Source organism: Chrysochloris asiatica, unplaced genomic scaffold (genome assembly GCF_000296735.1).
Source record: "Chrysochloris asiatica unplaced genomic scaffold, ChrAsi1.0 scaffold00172, whole genome shotgun sequence".
Taxonomy (NCBI): Eukaryota; Metazoa; Chordata; class Mammalia; order Afrosoricida; family Chrysochloridae; genus Chrysochloris; species Chrysochloris asiatica.
Window position 1 is genome coordinate 1527272 of NW_006408690.1, and position 17722 is coordinate 1544993.

The window sequence follows — 17722 nt, forward strand, 5'->3', positions numbered from 1 at the left end:
TTAACAACAACAAGAACATTATACCTCATAAAGAACTTTGGTAGCATAGTAGGGTATGAGTTGGGCTGCTAACCACAAGGTCAGCAGTTTGACTCTACCAGCTGCTTCCTGGGGTAAAGTGAGGCTTTCTAATCCTGTAAAGATTTACAGTCCCAGAAGCCCTATACAGAGTCACTGTGACTTAGAAATGACTCCCTGGCACATAATACCTCATGAAATCCTGGTGTGGCTCTATAGGATAAGCACTGAGTTACTAACCACAAAGTTGGCAGTTTAAACCCACCAGCCAGATCCTCAAAAACCACTATACAGCATGGTGCTGTGGGTTAATGCGCTGGACTGTTCAAGGTTGATTTGAACAGCAAGGTCGGAAGTTCAAGCTCACCAGCTGCACCTTAGAAGCCCTATACAAGTTCTCTATGGGTCAAAACCAACTCAACAGTACTTAGCAACAACATACCTCATAAAGTCATTGATAGGTTTTCAAAGTGAAATGCTCATCATTTCTTTGTAAATGTCCTGTCACAATTTGAAATTTTTTCTGTGTTGTATGTAGAGCACAAAATAAGAACCATAAATTCAAGAATGTTTAGGAGATCTCCAAATGACAGAAAAAAAGTATGAAATGCTTCTTTGACACTTTGTCTAGTCATTCCATACACTTTCAGACATGCTATCCACTGTTCAGAATGTGATAAACACAAGCTTCACAGTTCTGAATAATCCTGTTCCTGTTGCTGCATATTTCCCGTATTTATGAAGATAGAGTAAATACTGATGTCAATATAAAATTGATGGGTTCTGTTGCCTTAGGTGTGAGCAGTGACATTTTAAAATAGTTACCCTGAAGATCACAGTTTTCAGCCTACCAGAAAAAGAAAATCTTCTGCGATTAGACAATGTTTAAATGACAGCAAAAGATAATTCAATTTGATTGCTCTTAGCAATCAGGTGACATTGACAAAAGATTTGTGAAAACTGCTGAATTGTCCTAAGTATATAAAGTTATGTTTTTAAAAAAATCTTTGAAGTTAAACTGCATGATGTTTATTTAACCTTATCTGTATGTAACAAACAGTGGTATTTGAAAAATTAAGCAAAGTGCTTCTTATCAAAGAATACTAATATTTTATATGTTAATTAATATTATCATCACTACATTAGGATTTTTCATGAGTAGGAATAGTTTGCTGTTCTTTCGGTGATGTATCTTTTGTTTGCAAGATGTATCAATGAATGGCTCTCAATAGCTTTTACTTGATAATATGTCTAACTACTTCTTATAATTTGTTTCAGTAATCATGTTTTATTTAAAGATGTACAATAGACTCTCTCAAGACAAGATCTCCTTATGTGATATTTTAGTTTATGCCATTCGTTTCTGTATAGTTTTTTTGTCAGTTAAGGTAATTTCTCTCCATTTTATAAAATTCATGAGTGGTATTGTAGTGGTATTGTAGGAAAAAGAAGCTTTAAGTTTGTAAACACATAGATTACAGAGATACAGCTGCTGTTTTGCAGCGAAGTACAACTTAGAATTAAGTTGTTTTGTATATAAGCACTAGGGATGAGCTTGGCTGAGTAAAGGTTATCTAAAATGTTCCCTCACATGCCCTGAAATGATTTTGCCCCTGTCAATGGCAGGGAGAGCCAGCAACTCTGAGTCATAAAATCAAGCACTGAACTCTTGAAAAGATGAGCTGTTAAGGGAGAAAGTTGTAACTGTTCGTTCACATGATGTGAAACAAGCAAAGCTAATTGAGAAACGTCTTGTTCAACTCCAGCAAAAGCAGCCATGAAAAGTTTCTGCTCAGTAAGAAATTATAAATCATTATTAATAAAAAAGGGCTTGTTATTTCTAATTTCACAGGTATACACAATCATTGTCTCCCCCCCCCCCCCTTTATTAGTCTCCTACATTGCTTTAAAGGAGCTCTGGTAGCGTAGTGGTTACGAATCGGGCTGCGAACCTTAAGGTCAGCGGTTCGAAACTACCAGCCGCTCCGCGGGAGAAAGATGAGGCTTTCTACTCCCGTAAAGATTTACACCCTCGGAAACCCTGTACAGGGTCGCTATGGGTCGGACCCGACTCGATGGCACTAAACAACAACAACAAACAACAATATTGCTTTAAAGAACATGAAAGTATGTATTCATATTACTCTGGACTTCTGTTTTGAATAAACTTAGTTTTCCAAAAGGTCTTAGTCTATTCTACTTGAAATGACTATATCACATGAAAAATGGGTTCTCTTCTGAAGTCTTAGAAATTACAAAAAAGGCCTAGTTAAGGCAATACGACTTTTTAATATTTTATGTAAAAGTACTAGGAATTTTTAATTGACCAGTAAATAATTTAATACTTGAACCAAACTTCTTTATTTGTAGTTTATTTTTAAATAGTCTTATAGTCTCACATGTTTTGTCCTGCTACTTTGGGTAAGAAAATCACTGAGAGTCAAATTATCTGTCCAGAGGAAATAACATTCACTTGGGAATCAATCACTGTGGGACTCAATCAGCTGAGTGGCCTTATGTAGTACAGGGAATTCATTGGCAGACTCTTCTAGTCTTACTTAGTTTTTTAACTGCCACCAAGTGACTGGGTGGAAGCATGCAAACAGCGTCAATGGAACTCTAAGTTAGGGATTTGTTAATGTTTGCATCCTACTTGGTTTAAAATGAGTCATCTTGGTGACATGAGCCCCAATGTGCTCCTTTGCTTGGCTAGCTTTAAACTCTGGAATTATATTTAGTAGTTATCAGGAATTGAATTGTGTCTCCCAGAAAATGTGTCAGCTTGACTGAGCCATGATTCTCAGTGGCTTGTCAGTTATGTATTTATGTAATTTAACAGCTGTGGTGGTGTAGTCATCCCATATGATGTGATCTGATATTATCAACCAAACAGTGATTAGTGGGGGATACAGCACCCTCACTCAGGTTACAGCCCTGAGATGATGTAAGGGGAGTTTCTAGGGAGTGTGACTTGCATCACCATTGATCTTCCAAGATCTAAAAGAGAAACAAGTAGAGAAGGAAGACTCTGACTTCCAACAAAAAAGAAGAGCCAGAAGTGGAGCACACACATTTCAACCTAGAGTCCTGTGCTAAGAACCTCCTTTACCCAGGGGAATATTGATAACAAGTCTCACAGAGACCACCAAGTCATGCTTACAACAGCTAGAACAGCACCATAGACAATATGGATTCTAAACCAGGGTGTTAAGCTCAGTGATAATGCCTCAACTTTCATATTAACCTGTGATCATTTTATGCATGCAGTTGGTGCTGAATACAAATGTATTGGATATTAGTTAAAGAAAGGATTTTGTTTTTTCTCCATATTATAGTACCTAATAATGAGATTTGAATTTGAAAATTATATTGTTTACTATGCCGGAGGTGAAAAATTCAAGAGTAATGGTGTCACATTCATCATCAAAAAGAATATTAGAAGATCTATCTTGAAGAGCAATGCTGTCTGTGATAGGATATTTATCCTTATATCTACAAGGAATAACAGTTAATATTACTATTGTTCAAATTTACACAACAACCACTAAAGTCAGTGATGATGAAATTGAAGAATTCTACCAACTTCTTCAGTCTGAAATTCATCAAACATACAATCAAGATACATTGATAATTGCTCGTGTTTGAAATGCAAAGATTGGAAAAAAGAGGAAGGATCAGTAGCTGGAACATATAACTTTGATGATAAAAACAATGCAGAAGACCACATGATATAATTTTGAAAGGCCAATGACTTATTCATTACAAATACCTTTTTTAGGTAGCATAAAAGGCAACTATTCAATTGGACTTCACCAGTAGGCATACACAGGAATCAGGTTGTCTACATCTGTGAGACATGATGGTGGAAGGGCTCAATATCATCAGTCAAAACAAGATCAGAGACTGACTATGGAATAACTAATCACTTGCCCATATGCATATTCAAGCTAAAGTTGAAGATATTGAAAATAAGTCCACAAGAGCCAAAGTATGACTAAGAATATATCCCACCTAAATTTAAAGACCATCTCAAGAACAGATTTGATGCATTAGACACTGATGGCAGAAGACCAGAAGAGTTGTTGGATGGCATCATCATATAGGAAGAAGAGTTGTCAGATGACATCATCATATAGGAAGAAGCAAGAGGTCATTGAAAACACTGGAAGTAAAGAAAAGACCAAAATGGAAGTCAAAAGAGACTCAGAAACTTATTCTTAAATGTACAGAAGCTAAAGTGAATAGACGAAATGAGGAAGTAAAAGAGCTGAACAGAACATTTGAAAGGGTATCTTGAGAAAACAAAGTCAAGTATTATAATGAAATGTATAAAAACCTGGAGTTAGAAAACCAAAAGGGAAGAGCAAGCTGAAAGGACTGAAAAAAAAAATCCAGACTTTGATTTGCATTATAAGCACTGGACCCTTAACTTCAAGATCAGCTGTTCAAACCCACCAGCTGCTCCTTTGAAATCCTATAAAGGAAGTGACTAGACAGCACTTAGCAGCAACAACAATGTGGAGAAAATATGGAATGATGCAGAAGGCATCAACAAAGATGGACGGGATTCATAGAATCACCGTACAAAACAAAATGGTCCATTTTCAACCATATAAAGAGGTAGCATATGTTCAAATGCCAATGGTCCAAGCTGCACTGAAGGCTTTGGAAAAAACACAAGGCTCCTCCAGGAATTATTGGAATACAAATTAAAATCTTTCAACAAACTGATGCAGCACATTTATGCCAAGGAATTTGGAAGGCAGCTACTTGGCCAACCAATTAGGAGACATCATATTTGTGCCCATTCCAAAGAGAAGAGAGGTGTTTCAAATAATTAAAGAATCAACAAACAATATCATTAACATCACATGCAAGTAAAATTTTGCTGAAGTTAATTTCAAAAATGGTTGCAACTGCACATTGACAGGGAACTGCCAGAAATTCAAGCCACATTCAGAAGAGGATGTGAACTAGAGAACTTATTGCTGACATCAGATGGATCTTGGCTGAAATCAGACAATACCAGAAAGATACTTACATATGCTTTATTTACTATGCAAGGACTTTTGACTAGTGGATCATGACAAATTATGGATAACATTAGGTATTTTAGAACACTTAATTGTGCTCATGAGGAACCTATATATAGACCAAAAGGCAGTTGTTAAAACAAAACAATGAGGTTCTGAATGGTTTAAAATCAGAAAAGGTATGTGTCATGATTGTATCTTTTCACCATACTTATTCAATTTGTGTATTTAACAAATAATCTAAAAAACACATGATATGAAAAAGAATGTGGAATCAAGATTGAAGGAAGACTCATTAACAAAATATAATATGCAATGATATAACCTTGCTTGCTGGAAGTGAAGAGAACTTAAAATGCTTACTATTGAAGATTAAAGATTATAGCCTTCAGTATGGATTAAACCTCAATGTAAAGAAAGCAAAATTACTCACAGATGGAACAATTTATAACATCATGAAAAATCGAAAAAAGATTGAATTTGCCAAAGACTTCATTTTACTTGTATCTATAATCAACTCTCATTGAAGCGTCAGTCAAGAATCAAATGATGTATTACATTAGTCAAATCTTCTGCACAAGACCTCTTTAAAGTGTTCAAGAGCAAAGATGTCAGTTTGAGGACTAAGGTGCGTCTGACCCAACCCATAGTATTTTCAGTATCCTCATATGCATGTGAAACTTGGACAATGAAAAAGGAAGACAGTAGAAGATTAGATACATTTGAGTTATGGTGTTGGAAAAGAATATTAAATGTGCTGTGGCCTGGTAAAAGAGCAAGCAAATCTGTATTGTATGAAATGCAGCCAGAATGCTTCTTAGAAGTTAGGATGTCAATACTTTTGTCTCTCGTGCTTTGGATATATTGTCAGGAAGGACCAATGCCTGGAGAAGGACATTATGCTTGATAGAGTTGAGGGCCAACGACAAAGAGGAAGACTACCAATGAGACGGCAGGACACAGGAAGAGCAGCAATGGACTCAAACACAACAGCACTTAAAAGGATGGTGCAGTGTCTCATTCTGTTCTACATAGGGTCTCTATGAGTCAGAACTGACTAGATGGCACCTAACAACAATAAAGAGATTGTCTAAAAGTTGAATTGACATACTTTAGACACTTTTTTCTTTACTTAATTTAATTAAACATATATTACATAAGCAGTGTATTACTATATCTCCGTCTAAGAAATTAAAATATTCCTTAAAATGCAATTGATCTAAAACCTATCCAGGTCTCCAAAAGAAATAAACGATTGTTACAAGCTTTATATATATCCTCCAGAACTTTATTAAATATATTGATTTTTATCTAGAAAATGTATAGTGTTCCTTTGTATGTATGTGTTTTATATAAGTAGCATCATAACCATTGTTGATCATGTTTTAAGAAAAAATTTCAAAAGTTTACTTGTTAGCAACTCAGGTTTAAAATAGTTCTACATAATCATTTCTATTCAGGCAATACTGTGATGGAGATTAAAATTATTCTTGGCTTGTATTACTTTCCTCCCTAATCTACCTTAATTTTTTAATTCTTCCTTTCTTTTCCACATATTAAGTGCCTCCTTTTTTTCTTCCTGATCTGTCACTTATACTCTAAAGAAAGAAATCTTGCACTTCAGTTTGAACTTAAGTCAATGGATTACTTTGAACATTTGTATGTTAATCTTATCTCCAAGTGCAAAGTAAAAAAGGTCTTGTCCCAGTTAAAAGTACCAATAAGGTAGTGGGAAATGTTTTATGAAGTATGGGGCCACTTCTTTGTCCTTGAGTTCTGCCTCTGAGATATCTGCTTATTCTAACCAAAAGTCAATGGCTATTTTACAGAAAAAGTACACATCCTGAGTAGGCTTTATATTTTATTACAGAATCATTTGTCAAAGTTCCAATATATGATTTGAAATAATGCTTAGCCAGGAGAAAGGCAGTGAAGTGTTAAGATTCTGTAACATTTTCAAATGAAAAGGAGACAGATTATATGCTCTGAGAATATCTAAAAACACACACCACTGCTACTGCTGTTATATAGGAGGGAGGACCATAAATTAGCCACAGAACCTACTGGCCCGAAAACTATCAGAAGATATTGCGACCTACCACCATACATGAAAATTAACTCAAAATGGACCAGTGACCTTAATTACTATAGCCAACAGGTGAAAACAAATGATGTGTCTATGAACAGATGAATGAACAGATGAAATGTGTTCTGTCCCTGCAATGGACTATTATTAAGCCATAAAGAGAAATGAATTGACTGGCATAGGTGACAGACACAAAAGGATAAATATTGTTATCCTTATGTGAAATGTTTAGAATAAGAAAATGCATAGAGAGCAAAATTATTAGTCATTACCAGGAGCTGAGAGGAGGGCAAATAGAATGTTATTGCTTAAGGGTTCCAAGTTTCTGTTTAGAGTAATGAAAAACAAAATGGAAATGAATAAAGCAGATGGGTTGTACATGTTGAATGTAATTAAGGTCACTTAATTGTATGTGTATTAATGGTTGAAAATGCAAATGTTTTGTTATATATAGTTTAACACAGTAAAATTTGAATTTTGCACAAAGGGCAAAAGGGCCTCCAAACCTCAGCATGACCAAAACGTAAAGAAACAACTGTGTTTCCCCACTCCCCAGGTCTTTAGTTCCTCAGGAATCATATTGGACTTAAACATCATAAAACATTTGTCTGCTTGTTTTATATACCTTTTTGCTTTCAAATTCACTGTTCTTGTGTGACCTTGAAGGATTGGTACATACCTATTAAGTAGCATGCATGATACTAGTCATTTTGTATGTATCATATTTTATTATGCAAGTCAGGTTTAATAAGGTAAGAATTAGGTTGCCCATTTTATGGGTGAAGCCATTGAAACTCAATGTCTCCTAATTCAAAATGGTTGTTTCATAATTTAAACTAAGTTGAGGTTAGCTGCAAAGTCTGTAGCTAAGCTATTACATTAAGCCACATAGTTTCTTTCCAGATCCCTTTAAAAAAAATCAATATTGTATGGATTGTTTTACAAGCAGTAGTGTATAGCATTTTAGACTCTTACACTCTAACTTAATGTCAATTTTGGAGAGTTTTGAAAATAAATTGTAGATTGCATATAACTCTGCTCTTTCATATAGGTCTCTGTAAGTCTGAAATTACACAATTGCACACAACAACAATATGCATCAATTACAAAGAATGAAGGACATCTTTGAGTACTGACATGAAAGTATCTTTAAGACATATTAAGTAAATTAAGTTACAGAAGCATCCTTAAAGTGTGATACAGTACAAGAAAAATCACAAAGCCCAAGTAGATTATCTGAATTATATAGGCAAATATTTTTAAAGGGAGCATGGTGGTTCTGTAGGATAATCATTAGACTGTGGACTAAAGGACTAAAGGATCAGCAGTTTGAGCCCACTAGTTTTTCTATGGGGGATAAGATGAGGCTTTCTGCACCCTCAGATAATCAGAAACCCTATACAGGGCCATTATGAGTTGGAACTTAAAAACGACAACAGTATTTTAAATGTATGCATGTATAAACCACCACTTGTCAATCAGTTTGCCATACTGTGGTTCCTTGTATGTTGCTGTGATTTTAGAAGGTATGCCACAACTATTTGAAATACCACGAGGGTCAACCACGGTGGACAGGTTTCAACTGAGCTTCCAGACGAAGACAGACTAAGAAGAAGGAGAGATGGACTACTTCAGAATATTTAGTCACTGAAAGTCTTATTGAATAGCAATGGAACACTGTCAAATAGCACCAGAGTATTGAAACATGAAGAACACGAGAAAATTGTCAGATACAGTGCTGGTAGATGAGCTCCTCAGGTTGGAAGACACCCAAAACACAACTATGGAAGAGCTGCCTCCTCAAAATAGAGCTGACCGTTATAACATGAATTGAATCCTTCCCGACCTTCACTTGCTAATGTTGCACAACTCAAATGAAGGGAAACAGCTGTAAACATCCATTAATAATCAGAAAATGGGATGTACTAAGTATGAATCTAGGAAAATTGGAAATTCTCAAAAATGAAATGGAACGAATTAACATTGATATCTTAGGCATTAGTGAGCTGAAATGGGCCGGTATACGCCATTTTGAATCTGAAAATCACATGGGTTACTATGCCAGGAATGACAAATTGATTATAAAAAAGAACATATCAAAGCATGTCTTTAAGTACAATGCTGCCTGTGATAAGATAATATCCAGAGCCTAAAAAAGTATAGTGGTTACGAATCGGGCTGCGAATTGCAAGGTCAGCAGTTTGAAACTACCAGCTGTTCCATGGGAGAAAGATGAGTTTTTCTGCTCCCATAAAGATTTATAGCCTCGGAAACCCTGTACAGGGTCACTATGAGTCGGAACCAACTCCATGGTACATAACAACAACAACAACAAAAGAAGACCAATAAATACAACTACTACTCAAATTTACGCACCAACCACTAGAGCCTGTGATGATGAAACTGAACTTTAGCCTGAAATTGAGTAAACATAAAATCAAGATATATTGATAATTACTGATGATTGGAATGCAAAGGTAGGAAACAAGGAGGGATCTGTAGTTGGAAAATATGGCCTTGCTGATAGAAACAATGCTGGAGATTGCATGATATAATTTTGCAAGACAAATGACTTCTTCATGGCAAATACCTTTTTTAAACAACAAAAAAAAAGACAACTGTACACATGGACCTCACCAGATAGAATACATAGAAATCAAATTGAATACATCTGTGGAAAGAGATGGTGGAAAAACTCCATATTATCAGCCAAAACAAACCCAGAGACAGACTGTGGAAAAACCATCATTTACTCATATGCAAGTTCAGGCTTGAGCTGAAGAAAATTAAAATAAGTTCACAAGAGCCAAAATATGATATTGAACATATCCCACCTGAATTTAGAGATCTGAAAAACAGATTTGATGTATTAGACACTAAAGACCAAAGACTAGACGAGCTGTAGGATGATATCAAGAAATATCATACAGAAAGAAAGCAAAAAATCACTAAGACAAGAAAGAAAAGACCAAGATGGATGTCAAAAGAATATCTGAAACTTGCTATCTAGTGTTGTTGTTGTTATGGGCTGTGGAGTCGGTTCTGACTCATAGCGACCCTGAACAGGGTTTCCAAGGCGGTAAATCTTTACGGAAGCAGGAAGCCTCATCTTTCTCCAGCAGAACAGCTGGTAGTTTCGAACTGCTGACCCTAAGGTTAGCAGCCAGATTTGTAACCACTACACTACCAGAGCTCCTTATCTAGTGTACAGATGCTAAAACAAATGGAAGAAAAGAAGAGGAAAAATAGCTGAACAGAAAATTTCAAAGAGTATCTCAAGGAGACAAAGTCAAATAATATAATGAAATGTGCAAAGACCTAGAGGTAGAAAACTAAAATTCTTCAAGCTCAGGGAAATAAAGAAAAATTCAAGCCTCGACTTGTAATATTTAAGGATTCTATAGACAAAATGCTTGCTGAAAGTGAAGAGGACTTGAAACATTTACTTATGAAGATCAAAGAGCACAGCCTTCGATATGGATTGCATCTCAATGTCAAGAAAACAAAAATCCTCACCACTGGACCAATAAACAACATTCTTATCAATGGAGAAGAGATTGAGGTTGTCAAGGACTTCATTCTTCTTGGATCAACTATCAACACTCGCGGAAGCAGCAGTCAAGAGATCAGACGACGTATTGCATTGGACAAATCTGCACAGGAACTTTTTAAAGTATTGAAGAGCAGAGATGTCAGCTTGAGGACTAAGGTTCACCTGACCCAGGCCATGGTGTTTTCAATAGCCTCATATGGATGCGAAAGCTGGACAGTGAATAAGGAAGATCGTAGAAGAATTGATGCCTTTGAATTGTGGTGTTGGAGGAGAATACTGAAAGTGCCAAGGACTGCCAAAAGAACCTATAGATCTGTTTTGGAAGAAGTGCAACCAGAGTGCTCCTTGGAGGCCAGGATGGCTAATCTTCGTCTCTCATACTTTGGACATATTGTCAGGAGGAAACAGTCACTGGAGAAGGATGTCATGCTGGGTAAGGTGGAGGGTCAGAGAAAAAGAGGAAGACCCCTAACGAGATGGATTGGCCAGGTGGCATCATTGATGGCATCAAGTGTGGCAGCGGTAGTGAGGTTGGCCCAGGATAGGACATTGTTTTGTTCTGCTGTGCGTGGGTCACTATGAGTCGGTTCTGACTCGATGGCACCTGACAACAACAACAACAACATAGACAAAATATTGAATGATGCAGAAAGTATAAGATGGGAGGGATACACATTCACTGTACCAAAAAGAAATGGTCGATGTTCAACCTCTTTCAAGAGGTAGCAACTGATCAAGAGCCAATGATACTGAAGGAAGAAGTCCAAGGTGTATTGAAGGCATTAACAAAGAACAAGGCACCAGGAATTGATGGAATACAAACTGAAATCTTTCAACAAAATGATGTAGCACTGGAGGCACTCACTCATCTTTGCCAAGAAATTTGGAAGACAACTTCCTGGTCAGTTGACTGAAAAGATCCATATTTGTGCTCATTCCAAAGAGAGGTGACCCAATGGAATGTGGAAATCATCTGTCAACATCATTAATATTGCATGCAAGTAAAATTTTGCTGAAGGTATTAAAAATGGGTGCAACCATACAGTGACAGAGAACTCACCAAGCTTCAAGCTATATTTAGAAAAGGACACAGAATGAGGGATATCATTGCTGACATCAGATGGATCTTGGCTGAAAGCAAAAATATCAGAAAGATGTTTACCTGTTCTTTATTTACTATGCAAAGACTTTTGATTGTGTGGACCATGACAAGCTATGGACAACAGTGAAGAGAATGAGTATTCTGGAACACTTAATTGTACTCATGAGGAACCTGTACATAGACCAAGAGGGAATTGTTCAGACAGAACAAGGGAACACTGAGTGGCTTAAAATTGGGAAAGGTGTGTGCCAGGGTCATATTCTTTACAGTACTTATTCAAACTCTATGCTGAGCACATAATCTGAGAAGCTGAATTATATGAAGAACAATGTAGCATCAGGATTGGTGGAAGACTCATTAATAACCTGCAGTATGCAGATGATACAACCTTGATTGCTGATAAGCAAAGATACTTAAAATACTTACTGATGAAGTTCAAAGAGCACAGTCTTCAATATGGGTTGCACCTCAGTGTAAAGAAAACAGAAATCCTCACCACTGGACCAATTAACAATATCCATATAAATGGAGAAAAGATTGAAATTGTCAAAGACTTCATTTTGCTCGGATCAACCATCAACACTCATGGAAGCAGCAGTCAAGAAATCGAAGGCTGTATTGCATTAGGCAAATCGGCACAAGACCTCTTTTAAATGTTGAAGAACAAAGATGTCAGTTTGGGGACTAAGGTGTGCTTGAACTAAGCCATGATATTTTCAGTAACCTCTGGTAGTAGAGTGGTTATGAGCTGGGCTGCTTACCTTAATGTCAGCAGTTCCAAACTACCAGCCATTCCGTAGGAGCAAGATGAGGCTTTCTTCACCCATAGAGATTTACAGCCTTGGAAGCCCTATGCAGTTGCTATGAGTCAGAATCTACTCCACAGCTACCACGACCACCTCCATACATAAGTGAAAATTGGACAGTGAATAAGGAAGACCATAAAATAATTGATACATCTGAGTTACAGTGTTGGAGGAGAATATTAAAAGTACCATGGACTGCCAGAAGAACTAACAAATCTGTGTTGGAAGAAATACAGCCAGAATGCTCCTTAGAAGCCAAGGATGTCCAGACTTCATCTCTCATATTTCAGACATGTTATTAGGAGAGACCAGTCCCTGGAGAAAGATACCATATTTGGTCAAGTGGAGGGTTGGAGAAAAACAGGAAGACCCTTCAATTAGATGATTGGTGCAGTGCAGCAGCAACGGAGTAATATGTAGCAAAGAGTGTGAGCTTGGTGCAAGACCTAGCAGTTTTTCATTCTGTTGTGCATAGGGTCACTACGAGTTGGTACCAACTCAATAGCAACCTAACAACAACCACAACAATAAAGCATGTATAAAAACTTGCAAAGAAAGCATAAAAGAATGATGGGCAGTCAGCCTGGATGAACACCAGTGTTCGCTGAATCATTATTCATTATAGCCAGAAGGTGGAAACAACCGTACCATATCTAATCACAGCAATTTCCTCTGGAAAACTGCTGAAAATAAGCAGCGGTAGCAAAGGGGAGCTTTGTACTATTAGATTTTTAAGACAATGGACACACATAAGTAGTTATTTTTAAGTACCTTCAAGTCAGTTTTGACTCTTAGGGAACCTGATTTGGGTTTCCAAGAATTGGCAGCTGAGTTAGAACCTCTGACCTTTCAGTTCAAACTGACCTTTTGGTGCCATGCATTGTCCTGTAACACCACATCAGAACCCCACAAGCACATATGTTGTTGTTAAATCCATCCAGTTTGTTCTGACTCATAGTAACCCTGTATAGGGTTTCTAGCACGTAGCTGGTGTATTTGAACCATCAACCTTGAGGTTCAAACTGACCTTGCTGTCTAGTGCATCACCCTGCAGCGCCACACCAGGATTCTACATATAGTTAGCATAAATTTAAAATACGTTAAAAAAAATAATCACTCGATGTTATTTTTTAAGTTGGAATCACATATAAAACACTTCAACATAATTTGCTGTTTTGGAAAATCTTCCAGCCAAAGTCCATTTAAAGGCTTGCTGATAGAAAATTTGTTTTCATTGAAAAACATCTGCTGTCTATAATAATGATCAATGGCAAGCAGCCACCTGAATAATTAAGTCTGTCCACCAGCTGAACTTATTTCTCCATTCCCAAATTCTTGGATTAATGCAAGCCCTGAGTTCTTTTAAGAGTTTATACAAAGCATTCCTATGTGTCTAAGGATGTCATACCAGAAATGGGGAATTTGAAATTTCTCTGTCTATCCCATATTTCTTTTTATATAGTAGACTCTTACAGTCTGTTTTTTTAGATTTTTTTTTAATTGCAAAGTTAATTGCTGCTGTTTCCAATTATTTCCCTGCTAAGCAACATGTTATATTTGTAATTGGTTTAATTTGTGGATATAGTTTATGTTGCATATAATGGAAACACAGGGACCCCAGAATAGCCTATTTTGTGTTTATTCTTAATATATTCACTGAATATTGTTGGTTCAATTAATCTGAGAAAAAATTATTGTGAGAAAATAAGAATGACTTAATAATCTTTTTATTTTTTACCTCAAATTTAAGGATTTTGTAATGAGAAGTTATTGCTATCCTGATTCCAAGGTTTATTTGTTTGAAAATCAGCTTACTCTTTTGAATATTGAAATTCAACATATTTGCAAGGTGAAATACCTCTCTTATATGATGCATTTTATGGAGTCATGATGTGGTTTTGTAGAAGAAGCACTAGAATTTTAATCATAAGGTCAGAAGTTCAAACCCACCAGGTGCTCCTCAGAAACCCTTTACAAGGTCATTATGAGTCACAACTGGCTCAACAGTAATTAACAACAACAACTACATGTTATTCCTATTAAGGAGTTCTATTGGTGTATGTTTGAGGTTGTCTGTTGGCACAGTGCTGGGCAAAACACTGAGGAGACTAGGCTTTGACTGTATGCTTGTTTTATACATCAAGACCATCCTGAAGGGACGGATGAAGTGATTTAGGGATTGTATTCAATGTCATTTTTGTCTGGTATTTCAGAAATGAAGGCGAGATCATCTGTATTTGTGAGTTTCTTGGATTGGAAGGGTCTTCTAGGTAATGTTAATGCATAGACAGTTGATTGATTCAAATTTTAGCATCTGTGAAGCCACTGGCAGTATCACCACTGACAATATCATCATCACCTTCATAGCTATTGATTTTGCATGTTGCAGTTAGGTATATAACCTGAAATAGTCATAATTTTCATTTATTTTCCTCAAAGGGTACTATTCTTTTTGTGTCTCAAAAGCATAAATTTTCCCATAATTAGAACTCTAAGTTAACATAGATGTTTCATTTTGTTTTGTTTTGTTTTTTTAGAGCATCAGGGCATCGGGCCTTATCCTGTTGGAAACCATTCTTTTGGGGTCTCTGCTGCTATACTTTCCGGTGAGTAACTTAATTACATTGTAAAAGTAGCTATTTATGTGTGCTTTGACAGTACTCTATTATAATATACACATGCATTAGGAGCTTCAGAATTTTTTTGTAAAAATGGGATTTAAAAATAAAATTTAATTTTCTCATAAACTTTTTGAAATTACTTCATGTGTGTGTGTGTGCGTGTGCGTGTGTGTGTAGAAAGAGAGAGTCCTGGTGTGGTGCTGTGGGCTAATGCAATGTCAATGGTTTGAACTGCAATGTCAGTGGTTCAAGCTTACCAGCTGCTCCTTGGAAACCCTATACAGGGTCGTTATGGGTCAGAATCGACTCAATGGAACTTAAAAACAACAACTATATACACACACACACACACACATACACATCCTAACAACAATTGTGAGCATGGTACAGGATGGAACAATGTTTCATTCTATTGTACATAGGATCAATATGAGTTAGAGCCAGCTTAATGGTACCTTGTGACAATATACATGTTGTTGTTATTGTTAAGTGCCGCTGAGTTGATTCCGACCCATGCGACCCTATATAGAGTTTCTCAGGAACAGCAGGTAAGCTTGAACCTCTGCCCTTGCAGTTCACACAAGTTTGCAGTCTGACGCATTAGCCCACAGTGCCACACACACTTACAAATATAGGTATATGATGGTGAGCTGTTGAGTTGAATCTGACCCATAACAATCCTGTAAAGGGTTTCTGAGGAGCACCGACTGGTGGGTTTGGACCACCAACTTTGCAGACAGCAGTTCAGTACGTACCCTACAATAGTACACCAGGACTCTCTCTGTGTGTCTCACTGTATATTTTACCTGATATCACGAAAGATGAACTCTTCAAAATGCTCACTGCTCCAAAGGATCCCTGGCAGATCTTCTTTGGTCTTTCCCCAGGCTGGGTGGTGAATATGGCTGATAAGGAAATCTTAAAGCTGACAGATGAGAATCTCATCAAGTATTACAGATCATGAACCCCCTCCAAGGGAGCAGTGTTCTTAGAGAATGCTGGAGAGGGAAGTCTTCATAAATATTTCTCATGGACTTCTCTAATGTCTGATTCTCCAGATCCCAATAACAGTTTTCATTGTAATCATGTCTCTTGTTTTTATCTAAAATCAACATAAAAATGAAATAAACAAGAAACAGAATATGTATGGGTTCTATCTTAATTAAAGATAAAAACTACATTGGTATTTTGTGACCAAAATGACCTTTACAGTCTCCTTTGCTTAATTAAACTTTATATAGGCTTCCTTTTGACCTTAAGCCACCCACTTACAGTGCTCCAAGTGCCCAATAAAACAATCTGTTAAGTACCGTGGAGTCGGTTCCAACTCATACTGACCCTGCACAGGGTTCCCAAGGCTGTAAATCTTTACAGGAGCAGAACGCCTCATTTTTCTCCTGCAGAACCACTGGTAGTTTCGAACTGCTGACCTTGAGGTTGGCAGCCCGACTCATAACCACTACGCTACCAGAGCTCCTTTAGCTACCTCCTTTATCCCCTCATCCCTTATGGAATTCAGGAAGCTGAATCAGAAAAAAAATAAAACAATTGGAGCCAAACAGCTCTTACTGCAAACTCAGTAACTCACTCATCCCATTGATAAACACCCCCAACATCTTTCAGTATTTTCCCACTAGTCCACTGAAGCCCTTAAGAACCCTGCTGCCTTATTTCAGCAGTTGAGCTCAGACTTAGTTCTTGTTTTATCTTCCTTGTTGCAATATACTTTTTTTTTTTAAATAAAATAAAATGGTCCTTGCCTACCTATTTTAACATTGTTGGGTGCTTTTTACCTGTGGCTTGTCTTTTTACAGTTATAAATTAATATGAACATATGAGTAGAATGGGATAACATGTAAGACCTGGTAGGCCAAGGCAAGGACAATTATAATGAGCTGGTGACCCCTTTATGTCAGTCACTCAAGGGAAACACCACCTAGTGTCAAGATGATAAACCTCAATTCAGGGAAGAGTAAGGAGAGGTACGTGAGTACAGACTTTTAAGTCTGGCGAATAGCTTTTAAATAGTATGATATTTGGAGACCTGGTGTGGCTCTGTGAGTTAATGCCCTGGAATGTCGGTTTGAAGCAAAAGGTGGGCAGCTGAAGCTCATCAACTGCTTCTCAGAAACACTATACAGGGTCACTGTGGGAGGAAACTGACTTGACGGTGAGCTTGAATCACCGACCTTGCGGTTCAAAGGGACCTTTGCAGTCCAGCGCATTAGCCCGAAGTGCCATACCAGGATGAGTCTGAACAACAAGGTCGGCAGTTCAAACTCACCAGTGCCGTCGAGTTGATTCCGACCCATAGCGACCCTGTATAGGGTTTCCAAGGAGCAGATGGTGAGCTTGAACCACTGACCTTGCAGTTCAAACGACTTTGCAGTCTGACGCATTAGCCCACAGCGCCACACCAGGACTCCATATATACGTACATGAAGATGTTGAAGATAGAGTTTGCAGGGGCAGACCATCCACATCAATTTACAACATATATATA

The 17722-nt window shown here is 37.2% G+C and overlaps 1 protein-coding gene across 1 annotated transcript in view; it reads left to right on the top strand.

The window, feature by feature from the left end:
- Window positions 1-17722, top strand: part of GPR158 (G protein-coupled receptor 158) — a 637652-nt gene that overhangs the window by 389167 nt on the left and 230763 nt on the right. The window contains 1 exon segment of the mRNA XM_006871655.1: window positions 15136-15204. Within this exon segment, the coding sequence (XP_006871717.1) occupies window positions 15136-15204 (69 nt within the window).